A 26,096-nucleotide genomic window follows, 5' to 3' on the forward strand; every position below is an offset into this window, starting at 1 on the left:
GTGTGTTTTCGGAATAAAATTGACGAGGAGATAACGAAAATGGATGTTTTAAGCCATTTTGAAATCGAAGATGGCGCCTTTAGGTTCCGGTAGTCCCCAGACACAGCTTCATAGTCCTTTTGATTACAGTTGGGACTCCTACTACGCGAATAATCGGGGGCGTGAAAAAGGAATCCGCCTAATAGGAATCACATAGCTCATGGAATTTTGACTGATTGATGCTGTGGCCGAATATTTCGTCTGCGTTAACATTTAGCGTCATTCTTGCTTGTGCAAAGTTGTTGTGATTACTTAAACCTACAATTAAGAGCAATTGGATAACCAATTAGTTGAGAACTGCGTCGTCAGGGGTGCTTAAAAAGAAAGTAAATAAATGGAACATCTCGTCGTGAATGTGACTATCATTTAATTAGATGAACATAAAAAGTATCGAAACACTGATTATTTTGAAAGGTAGTGTCTCATGAAGATTTGTCCAGAAAGTCAAGAGAGAAGTAGTAACTTGAAATTATCTCACCAGGCGGCGTTAGTGGTAATTCCAATGATCAACTAATGTCAAAATCATTGTTTATCGAAATAACAAGAATATTTAGAGAGGTACTGTCTTCGGCGAAGTTCCTCGAGAAATCAAAGACGACCAGATGGTGACAGGTTAGTTTGGGATACTCTCACTATCTACATACATCTCGATAGTCTAATAGCTTAGAAAGATGATGTTTTCAGGAAGTTCCAGAGGAGGTCAAGGGTTACGCAATTATGGACAAATCAAATTGAAATAGATTCACCATGTGGCGCTAGTGAGCATGTACTTTTCTTTCAAATTCTATATCTCCAGATTACGATAATTTAGAAGTGTGATGTTTTCTGCAATATTCATCAGCGGTTCGAGTGCTGCTCGGAGGTGAAAAGACAATTTCAAAATTCAGGCACTAGGCGCTAGCGAGAATACAACTTCTAGCACATGTTAGTTGATGTTTTGTCACGAAAGTTTAATAATTTATGAAAATGATGTTTTCTGTAAAGTTTCTGAGAAGGACAAGGTCTGTTCGATAATGTAACGAATATATTGGATATTACCCGCTAGGCGGCGCTAGTGAGCATACATCTTTTTATTTCAGTATCTCCAAATGATGGCAATTTAGAGGGGTGATGTCTTCAGCAAATTTGCTCAAGATGCCAAGGACTGCCCGTTGGTGACAAATTAGTTTAGGATACTCTCACTATGCAGCGCTAGTGAGCATACGAGCTTTCAATGCATAGTAAATTGTAATGTATCCCAAACATTGTTAATTCAGAAAGATGCTTTTAACAAAATTCTTGAGGAGGTGTAGGGCTACCCGGCACTTGTGAGCTAGTAAAATTTGATATTCAAAATGGAAATTATTTCAACAATATGCTAATGAGTTTTAATTTGAAGGGCAATTTGTTGGCAAAAGAAAATCAATAGTTTTGGACATTTTCAATGCAAAGAGTGGTTCGCCAAAGTGTCAACAAAGAAAATTTTTCAAAATTTTGTGATAAATTTTACATTGCAAGGTAGGGACCGTTCATAAACCACGTAGACCGAAATTTGAGAATTTTTAACCCCCCCCCCCCTCCCCTCCCCCCTAGTAGACCTTAGTAGACTTTTACCAAACCCCCCTCCCCCACGCCAAAAGTCTACGAAGACTTTTAATTTTTTTTATTCGCGGGAAATGTGAAATTAACAAAAAGCACATTATAATGTTCAAATAAAAATTAGCGTTTAGATTTATTTCAAGCTTTTTAAATATTAAAGATAGGTTTTTCAAATTGGTTTTTTGTCTATGACTGATCAAATCAATTGACGCCAATTCAAGATGCTTTCCAACGTTTGTGTAGCGGAATATTTCTTTTCAAGGTTAGTCACTCAAATATATGTAAAAAGATATATTGCTATAACTAGCTTAAATTTTGGCCGAAGTGCGACCTACACCAACAATACAGAATTGCAGAACACTTTTTGAGCTTTACTGGTGCATTCAAAATTGATAAATTATAACAAACAATTACAAAATAATACTGTCGATGTGTACTATCATCTAGACTAAAATAATAAACCAAACATGCACACAAATTTCACTTTTCGTAAACAAATTTCAATATTTCTAAGATAATAAGATAATCTAAATTGCCTTATTTGATTATGGGAACGAAACTATTTAAATCTTCCCAAAAATATTTATTTTTCTTATGTAATTAATAGCCGTATCACCTAAGAGTATTATCGCAATGTATCAAAGTTTAACTCCCAATATTTTCGAAGATAAATATAGTAGAACCACGGTGTGCACGGAGTTGCGTAGGGTCAAGACGTAAAATTTAACGGGTGTTTAAAGATTTTGAAATCAGTGTAAATGATTGCAAGAGAAACTGATTAACTCGAGTAAATACTTTGTTGTAGAAGTTTAACTACACTACTGATTAAACCACCGAAATCAATAAATAAAAAATAAAAAAAATAATCCACTTATTGTTAAAAATCGGGTGTTTTATTGTTACAATGCTTAACTTTGACCATTTTTTAACTTTTTATGGTTCATGCATTTAATGGTCCATGCATGTCTGCTAACTAGTGGTGTCTCAGATGATTTCACAGTCAAAATCTTCCGCCGAGAGGAATTTTGGGCGATCGTCTTTGGAACTGTCATTTTGTATTATTCCTAGATCAAAACTATATCAAAATACACGCAAGAAACAACACCGTGTGAGGTTTTCCAAAATAAATCGTGGGTTCTGGGTTGAGTGGTCACTTAACGAGTAGTTACCTCAATAGTGAACTAGCTTTGAAGTGTCTGCGTAAATACACCTAGCTGAATAGACCGATATTTTGAATACAACTCTCTTTAAATCCTATTTATAATTAGTAATACAAGAATAACACAAAATAAAAGTCTACGTAGACTTTTTCAAAGACCCCCCCTCCCCCCTCGTAGACAAACATAGACTTTTGCTAGACCGCCCCGTCCCCCCTATGAGTCTACGTGGTTTATGAACAGCCCCGTAAGTTATTGGCAAATGAAAATCAATAGTTTTGGGCATTTTCAATGTACATGCGGGTCCGCCAATGTGTCCTATATGCCATGGGATTCCTGTTACGCGGATACCACGCAGTAGGAATCAGCGTAGTCGGAATCCGCGTAGTAGGAATCCGCGTAGTGGGAGACCCGACTATGTTAATCATAAATTTCCAGTGAAAAATAAAAAAAATGATAATTTTATTTTTGAATTTTTAAGGATAAAAATATGCTTAAGAAAGCATTTAGAGACTCGAATATTACTTGGTTCGTTTGCAAGAACTCATTTGGGGGTAGACAAAATCGAGATCTGATAAAATTCTAGCAATTCTCTACAAATCAAACAAAATGGAGATTTTAGGAAGAAAACTAACGAGTAACTGACAGATATTGATGCGTTAAATACATTTCGATTTTATTGGATGACAACTTCCGGTTGAGCAGAATTAATGATGTGCCTATTATTATTAGAATTTTCGGAATGGTGTGACAGAATGAATGTCAAGGAAGTGATTTTGGATGCCATTTTACAATCTTAGCTGGCGCCATCTGGTAAAGTAAAATTGTCTATGACACTAACAATATGGGTATTTTTAAACTAGCTGAGTTGATTCCGGAATCCACAAGTCAATATATGACACGACTTGAAATTTTGAAATGGTGATCTTCAATTGCTATCTACTCGACAAACCCGTTCTAAAAATACCCGTATTGTAAAACTTTTATCTAATTTTGCGCGTCCGGAAATCACCATCTTGAATTTCAAACTGACGTCACTCATCGGTTTCCGTCATCTACTTGCAATGTCCACTCTAAAAATACTCATGTTGTTAAGGTTTTCAATAGTTTTGCTCAACCGGAAGCTACCAACTTAGATTTCGTAATGATGTCACTCATCCGCCAAACCGGAAGTGGTTTCAAAATGATGACACTCGTCGATTTCTGCAATATATTTGTCAAGTACATTTCAAAAATATCCAATATTCGTCATGTACTCGTCGAGCAAAGTGCTACAATATCTTGAATCATTTCACTTGCATTTTGATAGATTTATTTTATCTACAATTCCTTACAGTGGTCTTTAGAACTCGGGCGTGGCCGGCGTCGGTATTGATCAGCATGCGGGGATCAATATTGATTACATAATGTGGCTCATCATGTTATTCCCAAGCTTAATGTTCCGATGAACATTTGCAATCTCAATTGGTTCTGATCATTAACGGAGTAGAAACCACGGGCGATCTCTTATGCTTATGCTTATTCCTTACAGTGGTCTTTAGACCTGTGCTCAAAGACGACCTTAATTGACCTATGACATCCGTTGAACTTCATACTATATAGAGCATTATGTCATGAAGCTCATAGAACATACAGAGAGAAAAAATCTTCCACATATGATGTTTATGGCCATCCAAGAACTTTTTGAAATACAGAACCTAAGATCTATAAGCGTAATATATAGATCTTAGGTTCTGTATTTCAAAAAGTTCTTGGATGGCCATAAACATCAATTGGACGCAATACCTCATTGAACTTTGTATTATGGCTCTCAAGCATGTATGTACCGCATCCATAAACGACTGAAAGAAGAAAAAAATCATCAGCGGCGGTGGCGTGGCGCGACGGCGCTCGCCTCTATAAATTAGTTCAGTTCTCATTCATTACCACTGCTGTTCCAACAAGTCAATCCATCAATTTTCCTCTTCGCCAAGTTCATTAACACATTCAATTAGCCATCCATCTTCGGCTACCGCAGTTCTGTCTTAGAACCCGGGGAGCGTTCATCGTCACCGACCAACACGATCCGCCCGCAGACCATTGATTTTCCCAACGAACGGCGTCGTTCGTGCTAAACCTTCAAGTCACGCATGTTTATCTAATCAGCCACTTTCCGTCAGTTTTTCTTCGTTTTTGTGCTGCGTAGCTGTGACGAGACGGAAAACATGTGTGCCAACTAAAATGCCTAAGCTGCTTTCAAGCCTAAGCCATTTTCCCTACCAGCACTGCGACAAGTGACAGCCGGAGCGGGCGCATTCCGGTAATTATTAGATATAAGAACATTTCCATTCATCGTTTCTAAAACCCGTTTCACAGTGACGGGGGGATGTCCCCCCTCCGATCCCTTCCAAAGTGGTAATAGTTTACTAAACTAATTTCTAATTAGCAGCAAGCGATGTAATAATTGCGTTCAACGCCGACGGCGAAAAGAAAAACAGACCACGATTGCTGCGTTTGGACAGTTAAGCAATGATTTTGTCACTGAGAATGACTCCCCGGGATGCGCAATCTCATGCGTAGCCGTCCTCAGTCAGTGTTCTCGCGTGCATGTCTCCCCACAGCAAATGGGAGGCCTCGGAGATTGATTTACTGTTGTCAGTGAGGCAAAAGGACGGATGAGTGGAAATGGTCGAATGAAATGTTGTACAGTTGAATTCCTGGGAAAATTTATATTCTAGCCGCGCTTTATGAACAAAAGGGGACGTGGGTACATCTGGAATTGACGTTCGGGTCGGGGAAAAACCGATTTGCTGTGAACGATTGTTCAGTGCTGCAGAAGACGGTCACGAATGACAAACGCGAGACTGGACGCATGGAAGAGTTTTACCGAGATAAGGGATATTCGCAAAGCATGATTAAAATTTTGCATTGTCCTGGGAGTTTAAAGCTGACTTTATTATGACTTTTTGATCTGTAAATTAAGTACCTGAAAAAAAAACCATATAACCACATTGAAATGGAGATTAAAACCCTCATTCACTTGAAATCGAATCAAATATCTTCGAGACATGCGCATCAATTATCATATCTTAGGCACTGACACACTAATCGTAATTTCACGCATTACGAGCTCTGTGTCAGGCTTTATCTTTATGACCCCTTCGCGAGTGCAATGCTTCGTACTATGCAAATACTCTCCAGCAAATAAAAACATCAGGATGCAACAAAGTTGCAACCTGAGGCAAGCGCGGTCAGCAATAGTCACGCCCGTGTTTATTTACTACCGCACGGAGCTTCCATTCCAGTGAACCGTCATTCGGTGGTGCCCCATAGCCGAAGGTGTGACCAACTCACAACCAATAGTGTACCTACCGAAAGTCCAATGATCTTCATTTAAATGGGATCTTCTCGGACTGCGGACAATCGTTGTCCGGAGTCTCCCAAGGGCGACGTTCGGCGTTAGGGACTGTAAACAACGAAACAGACAAAAAAGCCAGCTTCCCAGCTCAAACAAATACCGGCTGCCCTGAGTAAATAGTGAGGAGAGAAATTGTATTTGAATAGCAGCTATCGGCGGTGAAGAGTGTGGTCCATTCCGGGCTGCATAACTCATCGCACAGTGGGTAAAAATGGGCACAATAACGGGTGGTAACTAAAATTTTGGATTAAAATGTCAAAAAACGACCAACTTACTTAAAGAAGATCTGATTTATTGAAATTAAAGATACGTTCTGCATTGTTTAAAAAATTCATGAATCGGTGAATCCATATTGTTGAAGGCACGAGAAAGAGAACGAAGTTCTATTGCGTCCATGATTTTGGTTAATCCTCCACTAACTTGCTCGCGAGTAGTTGTTGGGGATTTTAGAATATGGTAAAGAGTCGATGACGCAACATATCCGGTTTCAAAATGTTGTACCGTATGCTTGTTGCCGAGATTTTTGTGTAGTTCGTAGAACTATACAACGCGCAATCAAAATACTTTTTGTTTCGATGACATTTTGAGCAAAACTGAGCAAGCATAAACAATATAAAAATACTAGCAGAGAGAGAGAGAGAGAGAGAGGAGAGAGCGGTCTTATTTTACTCGTGAATTGGCTTTTGCTATGGTTCGTGTTTGCAAACATTGTTCCACATCTTAATGGTGGTGTTTGTGCACACGGCTCGCAGTGGGGGTCATTGTGAGTCGATTTATCGGTCGGCTTCGTCATCGTGCACAGGCTAATTAAAGAAATGTAAAGGTAGAACCCTAGTGTATTAATTCTAGTTTTAGTACTAGTATACAATTGTTATGTGCTAGTCGTACATCTTTATGTGTATGTGTTTATCTGAGTATTTGTGACAGCTAGATCAAGAAATAGATGCAGAACTGACGTATATGACAGAATAGTGGGTAATCCTTCATACACGGAAAAATAAAACGACCCGCAGAATAAGTTCTTTTAACTTAAATTTAGGTAGTTTTGAATCTTGCGTCGCTTTCGCACTTATTAGTGTTGTCAAAAACAAAGAGAGAGATTCGACTCAGTCGAGGCTTTTCATGGAATAAGTTACTTTTGAGTTGTTTGATGTATACTCAAAATTTGGTAGATTCAACTTAAATTTAGGCATATTTATCTCAATGTTGAGTATAAAAAACCTGTCAATGAGTTGTGGTTTTTTCCGTGGTTAAAGGGAAACTACCTTCAACACGGTTTACCTAATTTTACCTTATTCCACTATACCCCGAGATTGAGTCAAAATAGCTCAACTTTTGGTAGTTTTTCGTATCCGTGTAGGACTCGTTGGTTACTTTTTTCCCGTGTTCAATTCGTGCATTTGATTCGATTCAACCGGGAAGATCGGATTAAATAAGTTAAGGTACGATTAAGTTACCGACGGGCATGAATCATTTCTTCCCCGAAACTGCATAGAACTGTCGTAAATGGCACATAATTAACATTTGCTAGCATTCAGCCGAATTGAAGTAGTTTGATTGCATGTTACATATGTTCCTTTCTTCTTCTTCATTAGTCTGTTTTTTGTTGTACTTCTATTAGTTTGCTTTTCCATTATTCATATACACCAATAATAATGCCGGTCAATTTATAGAATTCCAATTAATCTCTTTGCATCTTATTTCTTTAATTGGCATGTTATGTTTCTTTCTATTATTATATCTTAAATTAAATTGATACCAACACTCACTAACACAATCGATTGCATCTTATCTCATATATACTCACAATCTCTCCCATTCCAAACGTACAAACGCTCGTGGCCTTCGTGATAACACAAACCTGTCCACAAACGCGAACATTCAATTGCAATCATCCCCACGCACATGCTCGCGATTTTGCCAATATTGAAACACAAATGCGGTCTCAAGCATTAACCCACCGCTCGCAAATCATAAATGAGTTCTCGGTCATGTCGCCACGGGACGTGCTGTCTAGTAAATATGAGCGAATTCCCACCGAAGCTAGATACTTGTTTTGCTAGGGGAAACTTTGCCTCTGAGACCACTATTCAGGTTATCTTTTGTGGCTGCCCCTGTAAAACAAACAGGGGCAGCAACAAAAGATAACCTGAATAGTGGTCGCAGAGGCAAATTTTTCCCTAACAAAAGAATGTTTAGCTTCGGTGCTAGTAGTATACTCATGCCTTCAGTTAGATCAATCGAAAAAATGACGCTCGTATTCACTAGACAACACGTTCCATGGCGACATGACCTGGAGCTTTAGTGATATGGGGAATCTCATTCATCACCTTAACATACAAACGCTTACAACCTTCGCGATCATTCACACACACATACGCCCTCTGTCTCGGTCATAAAACACCCCGGTGATTAAGAGGTTATATATATTGAGATACGGGAAAAAATGGGAACGTTTGATTTTTCTGTAAAGGTATGTATCCATATTTTTATGAAACACTTGTTATACCTTGAACGATTCATTAAAAACAAATTCTTTTTTTGGGAAACGGGGACGTTTTTTTAAAAAAAAACGCTATTTTAACCTGAAAAAAATTATTAAAAAATTCATAAAATCAATATGAAAATTTTAACGAATGGAATGGAATCGTTCAAGGACACGGCAGTTAAATTACGAATAAGCCAAAAAAAAAATGAGATCGGTTGAAAACTTTTTCGGCAATCGTGGTCACCGCAAAGACATTTTTGGGAAAACATGATTTCGAGATAATCGCGTTCAAATTTTCAAGTATAAGCTACTCCTCCGTAAGGCAGCAAAATGAAAAACGCTTAAACATGCTTAAGAACCTGAACTTTGCGATAAAACAATAAAAAAACTATTTTTAGGCCAACCTGAACATATGTAACCCCTTAAGTGAATGTCTTAGCACTGACAAACTTAACGCGGTCTCAAGCGGGAATCTACAAACGCCCAGCTCGTGGAAATGTCTCCTTTCAGTCTTAGCAGGCTTGCTCCATGCCTTCAGTTGGACCAATCAAACAAATGACGCTCATATTCACTAGACAACACAGTCCATGGCGACATGACTGGGAACTCTAGTGATGCGGAAGAACTCTCTCTTTCTCTCTCTCTCTTCTAGCATCTGAACCGTACACCGAAAATTAATATCGGATTCACGGTTCGCGCGTGATCATGCATGAACCCTTTGCGAACATGAGAAAAGACTCACGGTTATAAAATCGAATTTATGCCCGCGAAGCTACATATACACTAGCTCATGCGACATACAAACGCCCACGCGATTGAACACATTATAGCACAAACGCTCGAGCACTTCGCGATGGTAAACGCGATCTTGAAATTCTTACGCTCGCACATACCTGAATTTAACAATTAATATCGAATTCCGAATAACGGCCTGCTTAAGCAGTGTTTTAGTGGGTTACATGTCCCGTCCCGTCTGCAATTGTGGTGAGTGATTCAGACGGGGAGCTCTACCAAGACCCTAGCTCTACAGCTCCTGTAGGACAACCCCCAAAAAAAATGTTATACATAGTGGACTTAACATGAATGGACCATTTGCGGTGCTTGGGGCTGAATTCGTATTTTTGATGTCAGATGTCTTTAGTATGCGTGGGATCAGATGTCATTCCGAAGGGGATATCCTTTTTACGAGGAGCGACTTTTTGAGGCATGAATAGTTTTTGGGTCAGAATGGGGATTGGTTTTGAAGGTGCAGTTGTTGATTTTTTTTGGCCTAGGCAGATGTGCAATTTTGGGAGTTGTGAAACTGGGGAAAGATTGGAGATCGCATTTTCGAACTTTCCTTGGAGATTCCCTGGGTTTCGGAGTAGCTATTATCAGCTCAGGTTTCGCGTGAGTACTGGGAGTTCTCTAGCTTTTGCGGTTAATCCGTTTAGAAAATTCAGGATAACAATTCTTATAGGTGTCCTACTCAACATAGCAACGCCCCAGATAATAAGTCAAACTGTTAGTACCTACGAATTTAAAAACGATTTCAACTGCGATTATACAAACGCGATAGCTGATCGCGCTCCCTGGTACATGCCTTTATTTGCACCACTCTTAAAAATAGAACTCTAGTGATATAAGGAAACTTATTCGTTTCTAGCATCTGAAACATACCACGAAAATTCTCTCAGTATGATACTGTACCTTGACGTGGTCCGGGGACATTTTTACCAGAGCAAGTATTACAGTGATTCTATCACATAGAAACTTTGGCTACGAATTCTTTCACTTTAGTTAAGCTAAATTGTGATCTAATTTAGTACTTAACTTATCGACCTTTATTACCCACTCATGTCATGGTCTAAATAATGTACAAAGTGGGTTTAGGGTCCAGTTATCCCGTGAGGTACCCTGAGATTGGGATAAGCGCTGGTTTAAGACTCTTTTAAAGTTAGAGTGTCAAATGCATATACCAGATGTGCTTTGGCAGCCAATCGCGATCCACGCATCCCTACCTCCGCGAGCTCCCAAACATGATAACACACCGGTGATTAAGTGAACCGCCTAGCACATAGATTTTCAAACACGGTCTCAAACGTGAACCTACAAACGCCCATGATGGTGCGATCATGAATCGGTTACGAGCCTCTACCCTCGATCTTAGCAAACTAGGCTCATGCTTTCAGTTTCACCAATAAAAAAAACGCTAATATACACTAGATAACACATTCCATAGTGACATGAACGATAACTCTAAGGATACGTGGGAATTCACTCTATTCTACCATCTGAACCGCCCACTGGGAATTGAGTATCATATTGACGATCCGCGCGATCATTCATGATCACACACGAATATGTAATTGGCCACATAGCCACAAAATCGAATTTATACACACGAAGTCACATACGTGCTGACACACGCGACAAACACGTGAACATACAAACGCTTGAGCTCTTCGCACTCATCCACGCGCACATACGCTCGTGATCTCGCTAACTTGATGACACATATACATCACAAAATGTAATTATTTGATATCAAACCTGATGGTGAAACGTGTTATTGTAATTTCTGAACAGGTAACAGTAGTACTGTGTAATTTACTTTGCATCAAATTCTGCATCGCAATTATTCGTCAAGCATACATTAATTCCTTAATCCTACCCCATCCCAAAACCTGATTCTCTCCCATGGCGTTTTTGTGGTCTGCGGGGATCATTCAGCCATTAGCCCTTCCTATTATCGGCCTTGGACGCTCTCATTGCCACGCAAAATGCTGCAAAATGAAAATGAATTTCGTAAAATGGCATCATAAAAACCGAAAAATCTCATATTTTTAAGTAAAATTCGTTCATTTTTTACAAAATAATGGAGCGAAAAATGGCTTTGATCCAGTTTTCCGTGGTTCATCCACTGGCTGCATATATTATGCCTTTCCATTAAAAAAAACAAGTCGATTCGTTGAATACTTTTTCAGTTCTCGTGTTCGCTAATTTGAAAAATGCGAATCTTTTTATGTGTTTACTCATAAAAAGGCAGTATTTTTTGTGAATAATTGTAATTTTTATTTAAAATAAGTATAAAACCCCCTTAATTTAAAATTTATATCAAAAGCTCAACGTAGGAGTTAGTTATTTTTAACATGTAATGTGTATGCAAAGTTTGAAAGATATCAGTTAAGTAGTTTTGGAATGACACCTAACACCGCAAATCAAGTTTTTCCAGGGACGATCTGCAAAACCTTCGTCACCGAGTCGTTTGTCGATATTTTTGCATAGAAAAATTACAGAATGTCATTGAAAGGATATACTATAAAGTACAAAAGTTTTGATCAATGCTTCACGCAAAGTTCTAACAAAATTCGCAAAAAAGTGTTTTTTTTTCACGCTGAAACCTTTATTCCCCCTTAAAATAAAAGAAGCTCAGCGTAGTCATCGAGATTGCGCGAGGCTCTTCTTAGAGGTTCAAATAAAAATTAAGCGAATTAAAAACTTCGACTTTTTACTTACTACACCAGACTAGTCTTGATACTACATTAAATTTTGATAAGTGTAATAATAAGTGGTCCATGGGAGGCCATTTCAAGATTGTAAAGCTTATAAATATATATTAATTTTTCAATTACTTTAACTTGATGCTAAATAAACGTAAATCATTTCTGCATGAATGGCTTGAACCTATACTATAACGAAACATTCTTTTGAATGAAATTCAAAGCTACTCTAATCGGCCATGTAGTTCTTGAGATATCGTCATTTGAAGTTAGAAGGTATTAAAATATGTGTGATTTGAATTGAAAAGAAATGTTCGCATCACTTGTTTCAACAACATATTAAAAATGCATTTTTCAACCGATTATCGTCAACGGAAGAATAGATCAAAAAATAGCAAATTAATACAAAAGATTGATTTTTGGAGTTTGGGCGTGCCACTTTGTGTGAGATACATAACAATTAGCAGACATCGTTCTCAGATCAAAACTATAAGCTATTGAAGTTGAATCCCCTAAAAATTTTAGTAACGTACTTAGATTTCAGCAGAACATTAGGTAATATTCCCGCCAAAATCATAAAAAAGCGCTAGTTCTTGTTCTATTCGATTTTTGAGACATTTTAACTTGTAATTTTCGTTCCCTTATTTCCCACTGTGCATCTCACAACTTGATTCGTGGCTCGGTCGGTGGTCATTGAAGGGAAAGAAAACCGGCATCCATAAATTGCAGACCTGTGTCGACGGGATGAAAGAAACTTTGTTGTGGAGATGCCCTCGCGTACTGGCGAATTTGGCTTGCAAAGTAGATACCCCAAGACTGCAGCATGTCGCTGCATAATATTGTTTAATTAGCAGTCTCCACTTCGGTCATGTTTGTTTGCAAAAGCTTTTATGGTACCTTGCTTCGTGCACGAATAGTACGGGAGGCTTTTGAATTGAGGAGTACAATTTACGGATCAGCTGACGACGCCCTCAGATAATCAATAAAATAATTCGACACCGGGGGTTAATAATGTTCCGGCAACCCCTCATAATTCGCATCATTCGAACTCTAACCCTCGTCTGTCTTGGGTTCAAGTCGTGGTGTACGCTTGACGAGGGGTTTCGCAATGTGAATTGATATGTTGCGAAAATATGCCACCTAGTAGCTAATATTCCAAGGAATGCAAATGAGGTAGGAGCTATCGTGAAGTTTTCCTTACGAATTTCTTAATCTTCGTATGTTTGAAATTGTATACTATGGTATGATTACCACACTAGTACGATAGAACGATAGATTGTCAGATCTAAGCACGATAGAACAAATCGCGATTCAACATGTATCAAACTTTTTCTTATAATTATTGGAACCCGGGGCTATTCGAGCCTACCTAAGCAAATCGCTCTTTTAGGTTGATGGATGTGAAAGAATATATCAGTCAAAGGTCCTAATTATTAATTTAAAGCCTCAGCTACATTTTGGTGCCATAAAAGTTCATTTGAACTACTTCATGGCAGTGCTAGGCGACGATTTGCGGTATTCTATGTTTTTCCATCCTTTTACAATATAGGGGTAATTCGGATCTTCCTACGGGGCAATTCAGACCGTCAATTTTTTTAAATTTTTTTACAATGGAATTATATTTTCCTATCAAATCTTTATTGGAGAAACTCCTTAACAAGCTACAAATGAATAAATTGGGTTTCAAAAATTTAATGTGGTTAGTCACAGCTGTAGATTGACGGATGATACATTTTCTTTACTGTGGCGTGTGCGTAGCCGCAAGTCGCTGAACAGTGGTTGATGGAATAGGAGGTCTGAATAGTCTCGTACGCTGATTTAGCCCAAAAGTGTTGAGCGTTTTGAAAACATCTGTGTTTTCATCCAAACAAAATTCATTCCATAACATCAACGGTCCCAAGTAGCTTCCCTGCGCGATACCTGGCAATCTGTCATTGAAGCCATTTATCTCTCGATTAGAGAGCTAGGATTGAAACAGCTGCAAAACTTACATTTGATTATTCCAAATTTCTCCATTTTATCGATTGTTATATGAAAACCGGCGGATAGGCTTGTGTAAATAATATCAGTTTGAACGTGACATTCCATACTTCCTGTTATGTGTAGAATTTTTACAATAAATAAAAATAAATAAATTTCATTGTATAGTTTGTGTACGCGATTTGTTGTTTCGCGTAATGATCTTCCTTATTATTGGAGTTTCATTAGCTGTATTGCCTGTTGTTGCTTGGGAATCACTTAGTCCGCTTTCACTCGGTTTATCGTTTTTGTCCATAATGTCCTCTTGATGCTGTATGGGTTTTCACGACTATTTGGTTTGAGTTTTTTGTGGGATCCATGGGCCACGATCGTGTGCCCGTGTTTTTTGTCATTTACTGTGGTGGCAGTTGATTGGAAAGTAACAGGCGCATCACAATGATTGGGCACGATGACGGCGTCGGTGGTTGATTGGTAAGCATGACCGCCACTCGTTCCAGTTGGTCTGGGTTCAATCCCAGCCGAGCTCGATGAGATTTTTCTGATGTGAAAAAATCTGTGGTCACGTCTTCCTTCGGAAGGGAAGTACAATCGTTGGTCCCCGGTTCATGAGTCTAGTCCAGATAGTGACCTCTCTGGCGTCGGTAAAGAAGAAGTAGAATTCAACTTCTATACTTACTTACAAATATCTTCCTCCCGTGATAATTGTGGAGTACGCAGTAGTGCGGCCTCTAGCAAAAGCAAGTATCGGACTAATATTCCTTCCTTTCCTTCCGCGATTTACTTTCTGGCCTGGCCGGCGCCGGTATTGATCAATGTTTAGGATTACCAAGAGTTGCACATTGAAAGATGTTTCGCTACTCTCAAGCATAATTATCTACTGATTCCATGTGTAACTTCAACTAGTCCAGATCGATAACTGAGTAGCAGCCAGGGGTGGTCGCACAAGCTCAAGCTCAGAATGATTGGACACGCTGTGCCTAGGTTCTGGTTTTCCAGAATTCGTTGGTGCCTGAGCTGCAACTCTGGTTGTTTGTGATTTAGTTGATGTTGGTGAGGGCTGTATGATCGGTTTGCTAGCAGTTTGCCGTAGTGTGGCTTCCTGTTACAGAACCGGCATGTAGGGATCTGATCTTCATATGTGCACAGAGTGATTTGAGATTACGGTTACGTTTGATGGTTACGCCTTCTGTTTCGTATTGAAAGTTCAGGTATGAACCCGATCAGAATGAAATAACAAGATTACAACAGAATTCAATTGTCGTAACATACTGTGTTATAAATTTGGTTTCGTTTATAGTTAAAATAACAGAAAATTATAACAACTTGCAGAGCGAGATATAGTTTTGAAATCTTTTTGATATGTGGAATAGGTTTCGTCACTCGTATTCTTATTGCACGAACACCATTGGAAATACCTGGAAAAAAGTTTCTCCAGATTTCAATTTTAATGAATTCCGTATTCCGACATGATGGTTATAAAGAATGTATTGGTAGTATCATGCAGACGCACATTATTCTTATCATCGTAAATTTAATCGATCGATATCTTGATTCTGACATTGTCACGCTCAACGACGTGTTGGATATTATTTTCCATAGTCAAACTTTACGCCATGGCCAAAGCTTTAAATGTTATCAGTACAGCATAACGAGTACGGTGGAATTGGATGACAACGACTTCCGTAAATCTATGCTGCATTTGCGCCTTTAATAATTGTTCCGCTTCACGAATACAAGGGCGGATTGAAGAGATGGCCTGTGTTTTGTACCGAAGATTGTTCAAATTGTGCTGTTGAGTATCAATCATCTTTAAATATACCATCGATACCACACCGATGAAAGTAACGGTGATTTCTTGCTTACATTGGCTTGAGACGACTGTTATTTTACGATTGCTTTCCTGGCGCGGTACACGTAGACAGCAGTTTGTATCCAGAAATATTCCATAATCACCGCTCAATGAAGTTATTTCACGATAGTTATTGATGTTGAACCATTATCCTTTTCATGAAATGGATTTCCCGTAACACGAAAAAATGCCCCTGGCAAAAGAACATGTATAGTATAGTGGTCGCAGTGGCAAAGTTTCCCCTAACAACAATAGAGAACTCTAGAAGAAACAGTCACCTAAACGTCGACGTGTCTTCTCAGAAGTACCAAAGGATACCGCAATCCGGATTGAAATAAGATTTAAGCCGAGAAGAAGCTCTGGTAATCATCGTTTCATCGACATTGATAGCGGCCAGAGTTTGGTCCACAACCAAAATCGCAAACGGCTACGTATACACGAACTAATGTGGTATAAATAGGTGTGGCAGTAGACACGGTTAGCTAATGGTGCAAACCAAAAATATATAAACAATTCAGAACCACAACGGGTCGACGTTATAGCGTTCACACGGAACTGAAAGATCAGTATGACGCAAGCAAGTCGATTTATTCTGATGCCACTCACATCACTCATGTAAGACTCATCTTACGAATACCAAAGTTTCATCTTAGTTCCACCTGTATATGCCAGTCATAGGCGTGCGCAGCCTTTTCCATTAGGGGGGGCTAACGGTAGATTTCTGGTAAAGGTTCGATTGTAAAACAGTTATTTTATTTTGTTATTGAAATTGAAGTTGTTTCATTTATTTCTTAAATGTAGAAACGGGTTTCTCAAAAAAGGTAATCAAAGTATTTCTCTATCTAATTACCATCCCATTTTAAGTAGGCTTAAAAATTAACATTAAACATTTTCAACTTCCTCGAAAAAAATTTCTCGTGGTCTTTGACGCAAAACAATTCACACGTTTTTTATATGATTTTTTTGAAGTTAGTATTAGTTAGTGAAGTTAGCATGGAATTTTTAAGAATACTTAAAGTTGTGATTTCGTATGAATTGACTGGAATTTTTTTTAACATTTGCTTTATGTATCCTGCAATAAGCAAAGCCAATTTGATGCTTTTAATTGGAAGTATGCTTTAGCATAAAACGTTATTAGAAGAAAATGATGCGTATTTATTGTAGTTTAAAGATACATTGCACAGTGGTCCCCCTATAGTCCATTAAATTAAAAAAAATTATTGGCAAGAGCGTGTTTTTATCTCGTGATTATATGGTTATGGATATATGTTCTATTGTTTTAAACTTGATTTTGACAATAATGAACTGATTTTTTAGTATAGAGATGAATTCTTATGGTGGTTCTGGCTTTAACTAACTTTTTCCGTCGATATTCCTCGCAAATTTTTCTTTAAAATGATCTTCAGACTATTCAGTTCCTTTTAAACTAGGTTTCAGCTGCGCATGTCTGCACCCAGAATGCCTGGAGAATCTAAGATGTTGTATATGTTTGACGAGTTAGCACAAGACGAAAAAATTCATTTTACATTTTAAAACTATATTATTTATTAATACTTCATATCTTGAAATTAAATAGCTTCATTATTATTTTCAAACAATTCAAATTTAATTATTATTTTCAAAAGATTGGTCTGTGATTTGGTTCACGAGATATCATGTTCACTGGAAACGATATTAAAATATTGGCGTTCAAGCACAAAAGCTGCAGTGTCAAGAATTTTCAATAAAAAGTCGTGTTTTTATTGCAAGCACATCAAAAAATGTACTATTTGATACTCTAAAAAATGTTAGAGCAAAAAATAATGTTTATTAAATATGGACGATTAGTCTAATAAGAAAAGCCATATCACACTGTTATGTGGATACAATATTTTTTTTAATGTGAAATTCGGATTCAGCGACCCAAAATTTACTAAAGAAATATAGTTTAGTAGCGATATTTGCATTGCACACATTTATGACCCCTCTCTTAAGGAATGGAACCACTGTGCATTGTGGATTGTTGCGGTTTTTATTCGACTCGAAAGAAAATTTGAACTTTGGACGTGATACCTGCATTTAATTTCTGCACAAGCTGCTGGTCAACATCTCTTGCTGCTTTTTTCCAGTATCTGGTCATTGAATTATCATCTTTAGCCATGTTTCAATTTTATATATTTATATAATGTAGTATAGATTTGGATTGGTTGGAACTCCGGGCAGTTTGGGAAGTTCATCCTATTCTCAAGGACGTTGACGTCATTATCCCGGAACTGCTATTGCGTATTCTTACTGTAGTAGCTACTCGCCAAATCTGGCAAAAATTTGGAAGGGACCTAATTAATTACTAGCTGTCTTTAAGACTATCGTAGATGTATAACTCGGTTCATATTGTAGGTTGTGATGAAAATCGGAGTCTTATGGCCATAACTGCAAATTTACTGCCAGATCATACACTTTTTCGGCAAACTTGTCTACAACAACAATTTTATACTTCTTGGAAATTTGTGATCTTTGGCAACATAAAGCTTCTGTCCCGGAAGCTGTTTAAATTCAAATTTTCATAACCCTTTCAGGTGCATTTATTGAATTTGTTCAGATCCTGACCATACATCTTTCAGACCCGCGATTTTGGCCATAATGTTTTGCTTTACGGTCCAACTCGATTGATTGATAGCCCTGTACGAAAACGATGACATCGCTTCGACAACACAATGGCACCTTCAGGACAGCAGACCAACATTACATAAAATCTGTTTGTACAGCACATATAAAGGTTTGGCCATTGTGATCATCATACTCGGGTTGTCATTTCTTTTGTGCAGAATTAATTCCCTATTTTCCATCGTGTGACAATTTTGCATTTCATTCCAAGCAAATTGCAGTCAAAAATTTACAGAACCGGTCACAAAGAGCACTATACCAGAAAAGAAAACTCATAACGATTCTACATTCACATGAGTTCCAAATATTTCTAATTTGGAATTTTATTTCTAAATTTTTAGAATCATTTTGGAAAAATTTCGTTAAAAATCAGAGTGGATCTCAACACACGAGCTATTTCAATTTTAATAGGCCGCCTGCTATAAAGCTACCTTGTTTTAATACCAATTAAATTTTTCTTGAGCATCCAAAACTCAAGAATGTTTCAATGAAATGTTTTACAACTGAACAAAATGCAAAGCATAAATAAAATCAATAAAAAAGTACAATGAACTGAGCTCGAAAGGTGGAAAAATCCATAAAAAATTCATAATGAGATATACAAAACAAAAATACCAAAAAAACAAAAATTGAATTTGAATAATCAGATCAAAATATTTACGAAATGTATTATTTCTCTTTCTATTTGGTAATGGATTATGGCCCACTGATTTTTTTTTCACTATAGGTTTTTAAGTTTGAAAAATAATTTTTATTTTACTTTAAAACTTTGTTAACTTCAATTTAAGATATCAATTTTTTCAGTATGTGAATTCTGACCTAGATTTTCACCTAAAATTACTTTTTCAATTTAAAAAAAAATCTATTTAAGGTATTGGGTGAATCTTTAATGGATTTATAAGAAAAATATGACAAACAAAAACTTCTGAACAACTCCGAGAATCAAGTAGAAAGTAGAAAACTTCCTTTCTGTAGGAAAATATTTAATAACACTTTTCGAGGTTTTTTGAGTGGTCCAAAATGCATTTAGAAAACATAGTTAAGAAAGAAATCAATGTTTTTCGTAAACCTGTGCTATTTATAGCGACTGGGTATTTGATGCGAACCATGGTTAAATGCATTAGACATTTCCTGGGAGCCACTTTCCAGTCACGCTCTACACACATATTTTCTTCGTTTGCATATTTCCAGTGACAGCAACGCTTTCCCCAAAAGTCGACGACGCCTTACAGGTTGTCTACTGATCACTTTAACGAGTCTCCTACCCCTCTCATGCCCAAAACTGAATATCATTTTAACCCTACGGAAGTCGCGCTTATGGCCCACTGAACGAACAGCCGCTGGTGTCTTAAGACGATTTCGCTAGATTTCCAAAGCATCGTGCACTCAGTGCACTAGCGCGACTGCCGGAAGGTTACACTGTCTCTAACATGCTAGTCCATAATTATCAAGCCTTATGCGCATCTGTCGTGATCGTCCTTTTCAGCGGCTTTCAGCTCACTACACTGTTCTAATATATAACAAGTGCGAGCAATAAGGTCCTAGTCTGATTTTTCTCATCTGTTGCTCGTTGGCACTCCACATCGAACAAGTTTCCTCGTGTGTTATCCGATAGTCATGTGACTGCTGAACTGATCACCTTATAAACTTGCTGCTACTCTTGTTGATCGTTCCCCAAAACCTCTGGTCCTAAAAGGGGAATTATACATCTCATGCTTTCCATGAAATAAGATATTTAAACATATATTTTTTGGTATTCTCTATTAAACTATTGCTCTTGTAGCGTGCTATAAAACTTCAATTGTTACAGGAACAGACTTAGAAGCTTCCGGACTATTTTTTATCTTTTGCTGGTAGGAGTCGTGCTTAGACAAAGTTACTACGACTTGCTTAAATCTACCATGTTTCACGGCAACAGCAGAGTCGTCCCTCTTTACCATGCTTTAGCTTTCCTATCTGTATATTCCAAATCCTTTCATAACTAATTTTTGAAAACTTTTCCTACTTAGTAATTTCTAGGTAATTTAATGTCGTTAAAATGAAAAGAAGATAGAAGTAGAATAAGTTGTTATCCAAATAAATAGCATCTATATAGTTCTTCTAAGATTATATTACTGTTAAGTTTTAGAAAAAAAAGTTGAAAGTTTCTCTTGTTCTCGCTTTCCATGTAGTACCTCCTGAAATCACCATATATGCCTTTACCGACTGCATTAATCATTTGCAATGAAAAGTTTTTAGTCAAAGCAAAAAATTAAATTGATCACCAACACTCTTGTATTTTTAAGCCGGTAACCGAATCTTTGCTGCAGTTACCGCTTCCTCTCAGCAACCTTATCTTGTTTTTTTTTTATTCATTTGGTTTATTTGATAGGCACAAATGCGTTAGCTTGGCTGTGCCAAATTCTGTTGTTTTTACATTTTGGATATTTTAAAACTAGGAAGTTACAATGTTGAAATATTTTTTTTATAAAAGAGAAAAATTTTACAGCTATCTTAAGACTAGAAATAAGATTCTATATACAAGAGAGGGGGCAAAACATTTTTTTTATGAAAAATTTTAAAACAAAGAATTCAATAGTAATAGTTTTTAGGAAATATTTACAGTTATCTTAAAACTAACAATATAGTTTGGTACACAAAAGGGAGAACAAAAATTTATGAAAAATTTCACAGGTGTTTTAAAACTAGGGATACAATTCTATTTACAAGATGGGGGACAATAATTTTAACAAAGAGGTAAAATTACAACTATCTTAAAACTAGGAATACGGAATACAAATTTAAACTTTTTTACCGGAGACTTATGCTTGGTCAAGATATTCAGAGGGGGGCTTATTTCCAAAATCGGTGTAGAAGCAGTTGTATCAAGGACAGGGGAGAGAAGGCGTAGATGGTGACCGGGAGAGAAGACCAAAACTTGCAACTTTCGTACAAACGGGAGATCAGCGAAACAAATTAGTGCAGTCTAGTAGGTCGGATTGGCGGATGGTATTCTTCGGACCCGCGGGGAATCCTTCAAAAGTCATCGGACCTTGAGTCGCTCTCGGTTCAGTTTCCGTTGTGGTAAGGGCGACGGCGGTCACATAGTGGCAGTCTGGAGCTGATCGGTTCCACACGGCAGGAGGAAGCTTCTAAAAACGAGAAACCTTATCTTGTTATCGATAGAGATTCCTGATTTAAACGAACTTGCGCCAACTAAGATAACATGGCTTGCTTAAACAAAATGAGATATGCAATAAGTTTGACATGTCTTTCCAACATTATAATAATACTTAATATTTTTTTAAATTCCAGAGCATTAGGGGGGGCTATAGCCCCTCCTGACCCCCCCTTGCGCACGCCAATGATGCCAGTATAGTAAGTTGTAAAGAGAAGCAACGAGATACTATTGAGGCATCGGATGATATAATTGGGGGATTCGAATACATTAAGTTTTGTTTGTTGTACTCTGATTGAGGATGAGTACCTATACGTTGTAGTTATGGTTACGATCGGTCGTAACTGCGATCTGAAGCAGAGTGAATATGACAAAGACTAAATAATTAAAAACGCAACGGATGTTCAATAAAAAATGAGAATGATTTCAATTCCTTTCTGTAATTAAAGTAAAGAGAATAAATTTTTTTCTCTCTGAGAGAATTGCTCATGGACTCCCTAGAAATGGATTGCATGTTTTTTTTCGCTCGGGTGCTGTCAGTTCAATCGAAGATGGTGCCGAAACAGTAAGCACTCCGCGAGCGTGTTGTACGGTTTTACGAAACGCATGGTCATCGTGAAAAAAAGTTTACGGTACACCTTTTTCGAGACGAAAACGGGCCCGTGAGTACAGTTTACTGGATCCTGACATTCGTGAGCCTGGAGCGGAAGGCCGGTAGTTGTCGTTCGGCGAAGATAACGACGAAGAAGAAGAAGGAAGCGTTTGAAAAAGCTGTTCGACAACAAGGACGGAACGAGTTTGCGTGACGCCGGCCAAAAATATCACTGATCTTATACCTTGATTCACAGAACGCTCATGATGGAGGACATCATCTGTCGGAAGAAGACTCGGTTCCCTGAGTACACGGCCGAGTAGATAGCGATCGTGAAATCGAAGTGCCGGTGGATGGCGAAGAATTGCCGCGGGACGTCGTTCGTGCTGGACGACGAAAGATACTTTCCGCTCTCGAAGATCCACATTCCAGAAAATGACAGCTAATATTCCAACGACAAGTCGGCCACACCCCCCGAAGTAAAATACAAGTTTAAGCATAAATTAGAGAAAAAAAGTTATGTTGTATATCACCATAACGGACAGGGGGATTCCAAAGCCGTGGTACCAATGTTCTACTAGACGTCAGTGTTGCCACAATTAAATCTAGAGTTGAAAAATCTTTTTATCTGTACTCTTCTATAGAGAAATCTGTACCAGATTCTGTACCCAAACAATAACAAGGTTGTTTTATAAAAAAACATTTTTCTTATACATTTTTTTCATTCGGGGAAATGAAACCAGACATTCTGACTCGGTTGTTTTATTTGAGTTGGAATTCCGCAAGAAACCAGTTAGAATTCCAGATGAGTTTGACTGGGTAAATTCAACGTCAGCTCCAGCTCAAATTCTCGCTGCCACTTTGCGTGCAACCAAAGGTGGCTTACAGAGGGCGGCGAGAAACTGAGGTGGGGCTGGTAATATCAATATAATGCGGAATTTAAATGGAGAAGGTCAGAGCAAACGTAAGCACTCCGAGAAGATTCGCTCGGCTTTCAATTAGACATCATCCCTTTGATTTGCTGGAAGCAGCTTTCTCGCATATCGTATTCTAATGTCAGCTTCAGCTCAAGCTCAATCAGTACAAGCTCCACTTCAGATTCTTCACATCACTGCTGCCTAACTCAACGTTTACCTGATATTTACTGGGATGCATAGCCGGGTTAAATTATTTTACCTTGCTGTCATGTAAAAAATCTGTTCCAATGTGTACTTTTTTACAAAAATCTCTAATCTGTACCGTACAGAATCTGTACCAAAATGCTTCAAAAATCTGTACCTTTCCAGATAAATCTGTACTTGTGGCATCACTGCTTGACATGTATCGCTGCATTAGCTATATGGGAGCACTGAGAACTGACATACAAGTAAAACTTTCAACTTGTGTAAGAAATCACAACAGTCGCTTTGAAATGACAAAAGCAAGTAACAACTTGCCACTGACGATCGGCCAGCAATCGCTATACACTAGTATGCAAATTTGAATAGAATGGTGACTCACGCATGCGAACCTGTATGCGATGGTGATTTTCAACGTACTATAATTTAAATGTTTACACAGGTTTTTCGGGAAAGTTTGTTCTAGCTTATATGTCTGTTCTCTGTGATGGGAGTGAGGCTAATTTAGAGGCTTGTTGCGAGCGAAGGACATTAATATTTTTCCCGTTCCATTTATCAAAACAATCATAATTGGATTATCTATCTGACGAACCAATTTTTCTCTTCTCTTCCAGGTGAGTTCGAATCTATTGGTGAGACAAAGCAGATACACGACAATCGCCTGCGTCATTGAGGTAAACTGTTTTAGTTTGATGGACCTCAAACTGCAGACGATAGATAAAACGTAGCTCGAAGGAATTTTTCCCATCTGTTCGTGAGTGTGTTTACGTGTCCATTGCAGCGAAGGTGGGCTGCATCTGAATAGACGATGGCCAAATTTGTTTTCGAAGAAGGAAAGTGAAAGCGTTTCTTATCTCTGCAACGCCTCCAAAAAGAATCAGAAACCGCAGGGTCCACCGATGCTGCCAGCTGGCAGAGCGGATGACCATTAATCAAGCCGCGATCCGCAAAACTGGTCATCCGATTGTAATTTGAATAGCTGAGCTATGTTGTCGCCTTCCATCGGCGGCGATCGTTCAAAACTGTGCCAGTGTGTTTGGGAGGTCGGCTGCCGCTATGATGCAGGGAGTGTTTGTCTCTCGTTGACTCTGACTCCGGAATCTCGGTTGCTCAGCGGGCAAACACAACCACCGATGGCGGTGAGAAGGGCGGGCAGACTCATCAAATTATGTCACTTGGAGCTAGCCCCCCGACTTCACTAAGTAATAATCCATTAGCGATGCCAATTTGGTGAGGAATATCCCTCTCCATGACACGGACCACCCCCACTTCGAATGGTGATTAGGTTCGAAACACGTGGATGGAAGTAACAATGGCATTAGCATAAATTTCCAGGATGAAAGTGAATGAGCATATTGTCGCATGGCGAACCGAGTCAAAACGAAACCTAGAGAGGGGCCGAAAATGAAGCCATAAACCACCAACACCCGGACCAAAGTGGAATATCTTGTCGCCAGAAATGCCGCAAAAGGTTCATGACTTTCGATCACCCATGGGTAGACTACTGTTAAGGGAACGCCGCCGTCGATCGTGTAAAGATGCGTGTATTCGGCAGTTTGATCGGCTATTAAAACCAATCTCAACAGCGCCGTTGCCTTAAAACGATGACTTTTTGGGGGGTGATTCATTTCATCAAGAGACCCGCCGCGTCGTCCGCCGGTTCGGGCTGAAATTGATTGCCCTAGAGGGGCCTGTTTCGCAGGAATTTCTAGCGGGAATTATTCGAGGGGACAGTTCATGGTAATGAATATACGATGCAATATTAAGTGCTATGTGCTGTTGACTAGTTTAAAAGGAATTGGTTATAATTTTTTGAAAACTTGTGTGTGATTCTTTAATCGTTTTCTTGATTTTCAACTCATTGTTACTCATTGTATTTCATTGTATGTTCCACTAATTGCATTTGTGGTTATGTTTAGTAACGCTAAACGAACCTCAAATGGTCGGTGTTTAATTAGACCGGACTAAGTCGCAAAACATAAAAAACTACAAGGGACAGCCCTATGGAGTTGTACGAATTGCAGACGTAGGACTGCAATACGTGAAATATTTAATTTCTTATTACATTTGGATTAATAATTAATCAAACATATTCTTTCTACAGTTCACTTCATGAATCAAACCGTCTTGCTCATCAGGTCATTTTATTTACAATGGGCGATCGAATCCGATTAAAGAAAGCAGGCAGAAAACTGCGATGGAAAACTGTACTAATATCTGGAACTGCTTTAATATTTTAAAAGGGTTTCAATTGTGAGCGGTAAACAACCAGACCGATGCTTAAAAATCATGTTTTAGACAATACAGTCACAGTTCTTGTATAGGACAAGCTTTATAGTTTTATTTTGTCGTTATTGTAATTTTCCTAAAGTACACATAAATGTAGCGAATGCAGTGGTCTTAATCATATATCGAAGAAAAACATATACAAGAATCGAAAATCGTTTTATGGATGGACATAGATGCATTTTTTGCAGCGATTTTTTAACTAACAGTGCATCCATTCATAAATAGGCTTTGTAGTACCTATGGATTGGTAGAATCATAGGTGGGATAGGTTGAGTGGAAATGAATCTCGTGAAATCAATAAATTGATGAAACTTAAATAATAAACCT

At 38.2% G+C, this 26,096-nt stretch overlaps 1 protein-coding gene across 4 annotated transcripts in view; it reads left to right on the forward strand.

Annotated features, from left to right (window-relative positions):
• Nucleotides 1-26,096, forward strand: part of LOC131691395 (uncharacterized) — a 956,846-nt gene that overhangs the window by 687,199 nt on the left and 243,551 nt on the right. The window contains exon 4 of one of the 4 annotated variants that reach the window (XM_058977753.1): nucleotides 24,095-24,244. The exons of 2 other annotated variants lie outside the window; for them this stretch is intronic. In XM_058977753.1, the coding sequence (XP_058833736.1) occupies nucleotides 24,095-24,208 (114 nt within the window). In that variant the 3' untranslated portion in view covers nucleotides 24,209-24,244. Of the gene's footprint in view, nucleotides 1-24,094; nucleotides 24,254-26,096 lie in introns of those variants that run through there. One more of the 4 variants, XM_058977755.1, reaches the window with a different exon arrangement.

The sequence above is a fragment of the Topomyia yanbarensis genome, chromosome 3 (genome assembly GCF_030247195.1).
Source record: "Topomyia yanbarensis strain Yona2022 chromosome 3, ASM3024719v1, whole genome shotgun sequence".
NCBI classification, from domain to species: Eukaryota; Metazoa; Arthropoda; class Insecta; order Diptera; family Culicidae; genus Topomyia; species Topomyia yanbarensis.